The 12,269-nt window shown below is 40.9% G+C and overlaps 1 protein-coding gene across 1 annotated transcript; it reads left to right on the plus strand.

Annotated features, from left to right (window-relative positions):
- Window positions 1–3,356: 3,356 nt before the first annotated feature.
- Window positions 3,357–11,597, plus strand: LOC100495028 (regulator of cell cycle RGCC). Its single transcript, XM_002939201.5, has 5 exons — window positions 3,357–3,459; window positions 7,035–7,181; window positions 7,786–7,872; window positions 8,753–8,815; window positions 10,570–11,597. The coding sequence occupies exons 1-5, from the start codon at window positions 3,438–3,440 to the stop codon at window positions 10,575–10,577; spliced, it is 327 nt and encodes a 108-aa protein (XP_002939247.1). The 5' UTR covers window positions 3,357–3,437; the 3' UTR covers window positions 10,578–11,597.
- Window positions 11,598–12,269: the final 672 nt, after the last annotated feature.

The raw sequence follows: 12,269 nt of genomic DNA on the forward strand, positions 1-12,269 counted from the left end.
TATCACATTCATAAGAACAAGCGAAACGGGTGCACTGGTGCTTGCCATAGGTTTTTATGACATCAATGTACTCTCGCTTTTGTTCCCATTCAGAAACTTTACTAACTTTACTGTTAATAATGAGCCCTGTTTGGCATGTAAAAATGTAATTTGGTTGCTCCCCTTTATCCTTTAGGCCTGTTACATGTTGCATCACATAATTTCCTCTATACATCCTCCATATAAAAGAGAAGTAGCGCTTCCCACAAACTGCTGACCCTGTGCCAATGGCACAGGGGCTGAATTGGAGTGTTTTGTCCCCCTGCCGGCAGAGAGCAAAATGCTCACCCTGTGTTTTATTGGACTAATGTTTGACTTTAACGTATGACTTTATCATCACCTGCAATAAAAGTCAAGAAGATAAGATTAGAATGTACAGTTTTTGTATAATTCTTATTTCATATTCTTGTTTTTTTTTTTTTTCATTTCTAATCTTGTTTAGTCTTTGTGTATACTTTGTGAGTGTATGATGCAATGTGGAAAATTAAAAAACAAACAATTTTTAAAATATGATAAATAGTAACATTAAGTTTGTGAGGGTGCCATGGGCAGGCCACTCAGCACATCCTAGGGCTAATTTACCATGTGATTCAGCTGTTCAACTGGGACATAAAATTGTGCTACTTAGAGCCCATACACTTAGCACTTCCATCTTTGTCCATAGCTGGTGTCGCTATGCTGTGTGCCTTGATTTTTAATCTGGTGCAAGGCACGGAGGCCAGTGCTGACAGGCACAAACAAGTAAAGGGCTCCCTTCATGCATCTCGCATATCCAGAATGCACTGTCTGTGCCACATATCTCTGCACTCTGTTCTAGCTATTAGAAGCATTGCACCTAAGTCACACAGAACCCGGAGGTTGCAAGGTGCAATTTTGCCCATGGACAGAGCACAAGCAGCTTCTGTGTTGAAAAGGAGACTGCAAATTGATGACTGGCACAGTGCAAGCAGTAGTTACCCCTCTGGAAAGTATCGCACACCCTGATTGTTAATAAACTGATTGTCCATTTTTTATGATAAAAAAACACAATAGTTCACAACAGTATCAAAGAGTAGCAGCAGCCTGGGGTCCAGGGTTCAGGCCCAAATACATTGGCACCCCTTATTGATTTACACCTTTTCCATTAACAGCAGTTCTGTGTGATAACTGGGTCTTTATCTGGGTGACATTCCAATGCTTTGGTCCAAAAAGGTAATGTAATTTTACACAACAGCCCATTTTACCTTTCCTGAGACAATAAGAAAAACCCCTGTTACTGATTTACCTGTGTTACTAACCATGCACATAAAGCACCTAGTTGACTCATTTATTAACACTGGGCAAATGTTACACCTGGTCAGTAACCCATAGCAACCAGACAGCTGCAGGTATAACAATGAAAGCAGACCTCTGATTGGTTGCCATGGGTTATTGCCCAGGTGCAAATTTGCCTATTGTTTATAAATGACCCCCAGTGTAATTGCGAAAAATAGGGCATCTATGGTTTAGAGCTGAGGGTAAACAGGAATAGTCTTGTTGTGTGCTAGCATGCCAAGCCCGCCCAAAGTGCAAAGTGAAAAATACAAAAAACTGGCAATGAGCGTATGGGCGGATGCCTTACAATTGTACACAACTTTGCAGACAAAAAAGAATACACTGGCAAGAAAGGCTTATACATCTTTTTAAAAATTCTAGTGGTCATTTGCAAAGCAGAACATAGAGTGCAAAGTACAAAAAAAGGCCACAATCAGCCATTTTTGCACTTTTCACACTGATTTTTGATTAACAACCCCTTTAATGAGATCATGATGCACCATTATATGAACATTGCTCTGCTTGATACTTGGAGTATCCCTAAACCATTTTTTTTTTCCTTTTGCCCAAACTCAGAGTCACTGAGAGCTGATCAGTTTCCCCATACATATTTTGGGATTGTCTATCTGGATCCCCGCAAGGGCCTCACTACTCATGGCATGAGGAAATTACACTTGGCTTATATTAGACAACTTAGTCTCATTAATTTGGAATTGAATATTTATTGAATGTGAAAGTTAAATACAAGAAAACGTTGGTTTTATTTTGAATGCAGAATGTTGCACTATTTGCAATTTGAATTCAAATGTGTTTTGTATTAGTGCTAATTATATTCTCTCCACTAGATGGGGTATTTTCTCAATGTAGGAATTTTGTCCAAAGCAGAAAAAGTGCCAAGTGCAAGGTGGATGCAAATGGTATAATTCTGGTGCACTGGTTCCCAGGTACCAGAAATGCCTTTAGTTAGTGCAACATTTATTAGGTGTAAGCCAGCTGCATGTATAGGTGCTACACACAAAGGTAGCCATGGAAATAAAACTGTTAGGGCTTCTTTGCGTTCATGCACCCTAGATGCACATTATCAACCAATGCAGGAATGGTGTGTTGCTGCTACTGCTAGGTGCAAGCTGCAAGGAGCCTGTATCGATGCAAGTAGCTTTGTTTAATGTGCAGCATTGTGTCCATTTCCATGCTTTTTGATGCCCTTGGGTTCAAAACAAGCCCTTTTGTGTATGTTCAAACAACTTTTCATTATTTACTCACTTGCAAGTACTTACATCAAAGCACCTGCCAAGCCTGCTCTGATGAATATTGTGCAATAGGGATGCACCAAATCCACTATTTTGGTACTTGGCCAAACCTGGCTCAAATTCTCAAAAGATTTGGCCAAATACCAAACCAAATCAGAATTCTAATTTGTATATCCAAAATAGGAGATGGAAGGGTTACAGAAAACCACAAACTGCACCCCCTACTTTAACCTCTGTGTTTATATGATGAAAAGTTATGTGATTTATAAGGATTTGGATTCAGTTCGGCCATGCACGTGGATTTGCTTGGTCCGAATCCTGCTGAAAAAAAGTTCAAGTGCACACATTGACCCAAGGAAACCCTGGACATGGCAGTGGTTGCATTTAAGAATTTGGAAACAACACTCATGTATTTATTAACATACAGGCAGGTTCGTTGGCTGCTGATAAAATTGCCCATAGAGTATGTAAATGTGACAGGGACCTTAGATTATAAGCACCACGGGGGCAGAGACTGATATCAGTTATGAATCTGGGTAACAAATCAGCACTATATACATTAAGTATAATAATTACAAATGTTTGAAAGTTAATTTAAATGTTAATAATGCAGCCTTTGCTGTTATTGTCACTTAGGCTTGCACAGGGAAATGCCACTGTATGAGGTTATTTCCCCCAATTTGATTGGAAACCACAAAAACCTCAAGCCTGTGTCAGTGTTTCCAGCCCAGACTCTTCTGCACTCTTAACTGTATTGGTCTTCTTGGAATGTGTGGGCTGGCTTTCAGCATAAACACTCTCGCTAGTAAGCTCATGTGTCAGAACACACAGTGCAGAGAGGAGTGCCTACTATAGATGCAAGCCATGGAAAGGAAAGGTAGGAGGCATTTCAATATCAGCATCACTAATGCGGGTGACACTGGGTGGGTGGGATTGGATCAGTGCTGAACCAGGCTTTACTAAAGCACTAACTAAATTATTCATATTATAAAGCTTTGATCACTGTTATTAGAACCACTACTTGTACATACCAACATGATTGTATATGGTCAAGACCTAGTTAATAATGACTGTGTGCCAATTCTTCCTTACTTATATTTTAATTTTGATTGTTAATGCCCCCTGTGCATGGGCATCTACTGATCGAAGTGCAGGTGGGTAAATTGTTGGTGGGTGCAGACTTGGCTCCTCCACAAGAGAAATACTTGTCATGGTTCTGAATTTACACCATTCCAGTGAAATTATTTTTTTTTCTCATATAATGGTCCACATTATATGTTAGCTGAAGCTGAGAAAAGATATGCATTCATCACGTCGCTCTTTTACCCCTCTGATATAGGGATCTGCTGCTTTACCGTCATTTGCACCTTATGCCATTGGCCAAGTCACCTTAGCCTCCTGTGCTTTTAGGCAACAGTAAAAAAAAAAATTAGAAGCTTTGGGATGGGCAACCTGTGGGCCATCAGATGTTGGGTTACAACTTCTAGATCCCCCGACGGTCTGTGATATACAGTAGGTAGCTGTGTATGTGCATGGAAATATTACTGCTATATTCATTGTTCAGCTTTACGGACAGCATGTTCTATTCTATTTGTCATGTCAAAGCTTGCTGACCATAAAGCAAGAACTCAGTGCTGCATGCACATTTCATCTTCTGTTGTAGTCACTCCTTTCATATTCTTGTGTAACTGTTATTATGACCATTCTCCTGGCATGGACTAAATAATCACGCACATGTAGAAAACTGCAGTCGCCATGTTATGCCCCTGTGCAAATAACTACTGATGATATAACATTTCCTTTATGGTATGAGAACTAAAGCTCCCAGTAAAAAAGCAGGGACTCATTAAAGAAGCCAGTTACTATATCTGTATTATAGCTCTGCCTCCCCTTGCATTCTTCTGTGCTGCAATGCTTCTCACTGTGTTCCTATACTATTATTTACTTACACGCAGCAATGCTGAATGGGTCATTTCCGCCTGAGAACAATAAGAAAATATCCCAATCGCTCTCTGTCTTCCTGATGTAGGAAATGAATTCTACATATGTACATTACTGCATCTTCTTTATGTTTCCCTAGATCTTCCTTCTGGTTGGCTGCATTTTTCATTCCTGCTTTGTATTTCCTTCTTGTAACCCACACCCTTATATTACATTTTATTATATATATATGGAGTTATTTCCAAGACATTAACTGACCCTGTGCCCTTATGAAGATATTGGTTTGAAGCTGATATTAGCAAACTGCCTGCTGCATGCTGAAATTATACACAGGGGATTAAAATGGAAGGAAGATATCAAGGTGACTTATACTGAATTAGTCCCCAGTACCCAGCAGCCTCAGGGTCTGTTGGCAGTACTTATTATGATGCTGGTAGGAATTATTTCAAGAAGTTAGAGGTTTTATCTGTGCCTCAGCTATCATTATTAGTGATGAGCGAAGTTTCTCATCAGGCATGGGTTTGCAGCGAATTTCCGCATTTCGCGACGGGTGAATTGTTTCACGAAACTTCCAAGAAAATTCACGTGGCCAATTTTTATTGTCACACGGTAAATTGGGCGCGGTCACATCAAAAAAGGGCACGTCGCATCAAAAAAGAGTGCTGTCGCGTCAAAAAAGGCGTGGTCATGGCAAAATTGGGTGTGACCAAAAAATAGACGCAGGCAACAAAAAATAGACGTGGACAACAAAAAAATTGCGCAACAAATGCGTTTCGCAAATTTTTCGTAGTTTCGCCATATTTTTTGCTGTTTTCCGAATTTTATGGCAAAGTGAAACGGGACAGATTCCCTCATCACTAATCATTATCAGTGGTTCAGACCAGCAACTAGGGCTTTTAGATAAAAAAAGTAACCAATTCTGTATTAGTACCCAGGGACTAATCACAAGTCAATGCAACAAGCTTCAGTACCAGTGCAAAATATACAAAATGCCTGTTTTAATGATTAACCATACCTGGGGAACTGGGTATATGCCCTGTGTTTTTAGGCCTAGCAAGTCAATTGGTTTATAGTCACTCCTTTTACTCTACCTCCCACCACCAACCTATATGCCCCCTACACTCTTAGCTTCCTTTCTCTTCCCTTACCACCTCTTTATCTGTCATATCTCTTTTCTAAAGCTCTACGTTTCCTGACACCTGCACTGTGCACTATATCACAGAAAGGTTGCACGGGTGTGTTAGACACTTATAACATCCGCTCTTGCACCTCAGCCACATGTCAGCTCTGCACCTGCAGCCCTAGTCATTCTGGAACTATCTTGCTATATTATTAGCAACTACTTTCGTACCCGACAACAGTCCATATCCACAGAGAAGCAAACGTGGCTCTGCACATCTCATTCCTCTAGGAATTAAACCCTGCAACTGTTGAGGCCAAGAGGAACAGGAGGCACTGACTGTTGATCGATACATGTGTATAAAATATCTAGTCACAAACTTTAGGGAGCCTGAAATTATTTTGCTTTAGGGCCCAGTAATAATTATTCATCTGGCTACTGCTGTTATGATCAGAAGAGATCCTCTATTCCAAAAAGAGATATAACCTGTGGGTTGTGGGTAAACATCAAAACCACTCTCTTGACGGAACTACCTTGAAGAATTGTTGCTACTCTCCATAATGGTGTCCTTCTGCACTTTTGGTGGGTGATTCCCCTCTAATATCGACATTTATGATTAACATTTGCTCATACTCTCTCTTAGTCAATTCTAACAACTAGGCTTCTATTGCTTCGAGTATGGTCGCTTGGAAAGGTCACACTACAACACTGTAAAAAACTATTATTAATCTTGTAAATGAGGTGTCTTTTAATTATATACTGTATATTTTATGCCTGAGGCTTTGCAGCAAGGAAATGGTACCTGCAGACGGATAGGATTTTGCTAGCTATGTCTATTTATGTCTACTTTCTTTCACACGTTCTGTAATGTCCAGGCACACCAGAAACGTACCTGTTTCCATAATAAGCTTCAGTGAAGTTGCAACAGTGAGTACTAGATGTAGTTCTTAGCCACACAAGAGTCAGCTGTGCCTCCCTTAAAGGAACCACTGCTTAACGACGGGACCAGTCTCCATAAACCTTCTTGCAATATCAGAAATAATATCATAGGTTCCAATCAGCACCCAGACATGGCAGTGAACAGGTAGATTTTATTGGGATAGAGCTGCTCTCGTCCAAAGCCTTTAACTTAGCAACCATATCCAAATACAAGAGCAAATTTGCCCTTGATATTCTTTTAGACAAAACTTTTTATACAACATATAAGGAACTGCAGCAACAGGTACATACCCACAACCAGTTTTCTCTTTCTATATTATGTCTACTTTCTGTTCATTTACTGGAAGGTGTGGACCCCATGATATCTACACCTTACCCATTATTTGTATAATCAGCTCACTCCATATGTGATTGTGCCTTTTTAACATATTCTCCTTTGCTTATCTCCACAGTATCCCTAGGTGAGGATCTTACCCATATACTAAAGGAGTTCAATGATACCCTGGAAGACTTTTCGAAGGGTCCTTGTGAGTCTGAGGAGTTGTTGCAGCAACTAAAAGAGCAGCTGACATCCTACAAAAGAGACCTCTGTGATTCAAGTAAGAGCTTAGGCAACTTTGTAGGACACTGGTTGGTTTATAATGTTTAAAACCTGGCCTTTCATCAGGCAAGAGTGCCAGAAAACCCATACATGGGAGGTACATGTACCTAAACTGACTACTGTTTCATTTCAGCTTATTATCAGGCCCACTACCAGAAATGATGGGGGCCTGTACTATTGGGTAGCATACTTTCTACCTAAGCCCTCTGGTTGGGGAAACCTGCCAACAAATTAGTACAGGGCCACTGTATACACCCTGTATATGCCCAAAGCTGCCCATCTACTACTAGCCCCATGACTTTTGTGAATCAGAGCACAATTTGCCCCACCACGTAGGTGGCCAAGTCATGCAGAGAAGCTACTGAGTTGCCCTTGAGGCCTTCTGTATAAGTTTTAACTTCTAGAGACCTTTTAACATATTGGATCAAGATGGAGAGCAAAAATTATCTTTAGCAAGTGGACTGGTAATAAAACTCATTGGCACCAAATTGCAATGAGATAACTCCCTGGATTAAACTTTATACTGGGAACTTCCCTTTCTTGCTAGAAGCCCATCTAACTCATTTCAGACCCAAACCAATCATCACTCTGTATACTCTTAGGTATCGGTTCGTCAGAAGGGAGCAGTCTCAACACAAGTGAAGAAAACCTAAACCAATCAATGGCCAGTGCGAGACAGCAGACTAATGGTGAGACAGATGCGCATGTCACTCACTTATGCATTTATCTAACTGACCTCATACTGTACATGCATTACGTTAATACCAAAACAATATCCCTTTTCTGTTACCTGCTTGGAATCAGAAATCCAAAGGTATTCAGCACAAGAGTATAGAGCCAGATTAATGCTAAATGGGGCCCTTAATAAAGGTAGTGCTTCAGGACCCCCTTTCTTCACACTCTATTCCTCAGTGTATTCCCAAAAACATGTTCTTGGGTATAAACTGCTCTCTTATTGGACGTGATGCAGTAGCAAAACCTCCTAGCTAAGCCCAAACTGGCAATCTAGGGATTCTGGCAAATGCCAAAGGGGCTGCTGTAAGATGCCATACACAGTCACTATTTAGTGGGCCTGTGGGGGCTGTTTGGGCCTCTGTGTACTTGAAATGCCAGGGCCTATTTGGTATCCCAGTCCAGGCCTGTTTCTGGCCAATCACATAGCAGTTGTACATATAGAGACAATATTTACAATGTATTGTTAACATTACCAGGTCAATGTCAGTGCTTATCACAGCCCATTATTTCTGGGCCCTTCCATCAGGCAGAACCTAGACTTAGGTGCCTTGTTCACCTAATGTGTAATCCAGCCCTGCAACAGTGCAACTAATGAGTGCCCTGCTATGCCAAACCACTGCTTGAATCCCATGATATGTTGGAGACTGGGCAGACAAGGGGAGATTTAATTAAACCTTTCTTATTTTTCATTGATGTGAATGATTGTAAGCTTGCGGTGAAGCTAATCCATTGGCTCCATATTGTGTCTTAGTCATTAGAAACATCCCACCCTTAAAGTAAAGACCAATGAAATAACCACAGCTAATCAACTAAATATTTTTCTGTTTATTTAAGCAAAACTTGGAGACACAAGGGAGCTGGAAAATTACATTGCCGATCTGGATAAAGTCCTTGATGGTACGTTATCTCAAAATATGTCTGAAAATAATTGTATTTAAGGGTGCCTTAGATGCAAATCCTCTGTATCACCGTCTTCAGGTTGAATTCAGTAACCTGTGGTAAATGTCTGTGTTGTGTTTCTGGAGACGAGTTACTAGCCAAGCCCACCAGAGAATCTGACATCCAGGGCCCATTCTCACAGTAATTAGATGGACACAGTGCAAATGGTATAGTGGTAGTAGAGGCCTATAGTGGATATAAACAGGAGCTGATGGCAATTTTCACAGACTGGGGCCCATCAGGAGATCCCCAGATACTCTTGCACTAAGTTTATGAAAAAGTTGCCTATAGAGACCATACATTTTTAATATTTTCTTGTTTAGACCCTGGTCTACCTATTTAAGCCCTGATCTGCCTTACACCTTATATTCTCTTATCTATCCAGGATCCACACACGGCTCACCCAGTCACCACTCTGCCTCCCAAGTGTCAAATTCTGTATATACACGTGTAAGCAAGATCTACCATACTGCTGTATAGCGGAGGCACTGGTTAACTCATTACTTCATTGGCCAGACTGAGAGTGATAGAAGAGTGGTAGAACTCTTGCTTAGACTGCTAACCTTTGAGTGCAGACCCTCCCTGATATGGCCCCTCTTGCTTTACGTTGATACACAGAGTTGCTAAATGAAGCCTTTGCAGATTTAAGGAAACATTAATTTTTGTTTGTGATGTAAGAATTTTTTGTAATTTGTCTTCATTGTTCATGGTTTTTAACCACTTTTTTACCAAGGTATTCAGAGTGCTCTTTGGTTGTGAGGGTCTGGCCGTTATTCATGGAGTATGAAGGGCTGGGGGCCCAAATAACAACATTCCCAATACATAATAACACCTACAGTGCAAGACTCATGATTATTTAACTCTCTGGCTGCCAGTGTTGCCCCCTAGCATATAGATAACATTTTTAGCTCCTAAAAATACATCAAATGAAACAACAAAGGCTATTAGATTTCTTCCATCTGCAAACGGGTAATAAAAAGAATCTTTGAATTCTTCTGCTAACATAGCAATACTGCCACCATTATCAGCTTCTTAACTATGCAGCACAGGCCCCCCTCAAAAAAATCAACATGGCTCCCCTGCCCGCTCCGGCCCACTCTCAGGTAGGAGAGCAGCTGGGCAGGTATTTCTAAAGTTACTCCAGCGACCATTATGCCAGGACACAGCATCCAAAGGATGTCCTCTTCTTGTACAAATTGCTATATTTTCCAGGTGGCGAGGCAGCAGCTTAAAAAAGAAAAACACAGTTGGATTGTCATTTTAGGCAGTTGGACTGCTGTGTGTTCCTTAGTGGCCTCAGGGCTCTCACACACAAGCATTTACTCATTCAGTGAATTGCGTATGCTTCCACGGCAGGAGTTAATGGAGCTCATTCTTACTTATGTGGCCTATACCCACAGCACCACACTGATATTTAGGCAGATATCTGTCTGGAAGGCAGTTGGACGGGACCCTTACGCGAGCAGATAAGCTGCTGACTCTTTTGGAAAAGCCAGATTGGTGGCTTAAACCTGTGTATGGCCAGCTTTAATCACTACTACACCAGCCGATTTCAGCTGAGATCTGTAGTTCAGTAAGTGCCGGGGAACCCCGTTGATGAGTTCCTGTTCTGTGTGCTAAGAAATTAAAAGGGTGGGGGCTGATTCCTGCTCACTTTTTCTCATGCAGAGACACAAAGTTTAAACATTTTCTTCTGTTTTATTCTCTTTTAGATCTTTGAAAAGAGAAGTCAAAAGAGTCATCAGAAATGAAAGTAGCACTTCCTGTTTATTGTCAGGCTCCGAGTAGCAATTCCTCTTGTGCCGCTGCTGCTGAGTATCTATCTGTACATCTACTTCATACACATCCCCTCTGTTTAATATGCTCCTGGCTTTCTGTGCATTGAGCCACTGGCGGGTTTATCAGCAATACCATTTCATGGTTCTTTTTGTCCTTTAAACACAATTAAAGCAAACACAAGCCCTGAAAATGAATGTAAAATTTCTTAAGACTTTTGCAATTTACATTTTTTTATTTTTTAAAATATCAGCAGTTTTAGACCAGAAGACTTTAGTATTTGATAAAAACAGCACCACCTAGTGTTCATTTCAACTCATGCTACTGTCAGCTGACAAAACCAATGTCTTGTAATATTGCTCAGCATAGAATTGACCAGAGAAACGTCAGCTGACTCTTCCCTGCTCACTTTATTTTCTAAGGATAACATCATCACCAGATGTTCCTTTTTTCCCTAGCTTGTTGTTTCCGACTGTGGCTAGTTGGCTGAAATGAGCATCAGGTGGCCCTGTTGTTACAAGTGGATTACATTAGTAGTTTAAAGGGCCCTGCGTTGGCCTAAAAATCCATAGTAAGTTGCAGGGTGCAATGCTGTCAGATGCAAGGGAACCTTAAACCTAATACTTTAGTGGACACCCCAGCACCTTGCATCCCCTGGAGCTCCTCAGCTCCCGAGTTCTGAATGACACACAAGCTACGGGTGTCGGTGTGCAGACAGAGAGGCGCAACTCATTGAGCTTCATTCTGCTAATTCATTCAGAGAAGGTGCAAGTGTTAAAAAAATGTCACTTTGTGCTTTTTGTAAAAAAGCCCCTTTAATATCTCTTATCTATTGTAGAACTTACTAGAGAATGTGTGTAATAATCTTGCTATTGTATGGATTGTATAATAATAGTACTACAGAAAGAATGTACAATGTATATATTTTTCTTTAAATAAAAACTAAACTCTGGTTGTTGGGCTTTGACTGCTCTTTTTTATTTTGAGTTTTAACGTTTTAACAACAATAACAGTTTAGAGGAAAGAAAGAGAGAATTGCGAGAATTGATTTGCTTGAGAATGATGTTTCTCTTCCTGAAATGTTCAATGAGTAGAAGCAGTAGAATACATGTGTGTGCCATCAGCCTCCAACTCTCTTTTGTTTCACACCACGGTACTTCCCAGTGGTTATGAAATGAATCACAGGCTAAAATTTTGACTGCAAGAGTTTTACTTGGCAGCACAACCCCTAATAAAGTTCTTATGCCTCTCTCTTACACTTGTACCCCACTTGCCCAGCACTTCACTGCACGGAGTCCCCCCTCAAATACAGAGGAGCACTATTAGGGGCCAATCCCCAGCTGGGCAGATTCTCCCCAGGAACATCAGTGCCCAAGCCAAAACGCTTGTGAGTAAGAACACTAATGGCACATGGGGATATCTGTCGCCTCATGAGGAAACTTCAGAAAAGAATCGCTGTGTATGTTTTCCCACAGGCAATACAGTTAATAACCAATGGGTAAGCATTTTGGGGCAACAAATCTCCCCATGTGCCATTAGCCTTAAGGAGGCCATACACAGGCAGATTTTAGCTGCCAATTTAGTCTGATTCGCCAGCTTATCTGCCTGTGTATGGGCACCGAGATCTGGTCTAAAA

This window comes from Xenopus tropicalis, chromosome 8, assembly GCF_000004195.4.
Source record: "Xenopus tropicalis strain Nigerian chromosome 8, UCB_Xtro_10.0, whole genome shotgun sequence".
NCBI classification, from domain to species: Eukaryota; Metazoa; Chordata; class Amphibia; order Anura; family Pipidae; genus Xenopus; species Xenopus tropicalis.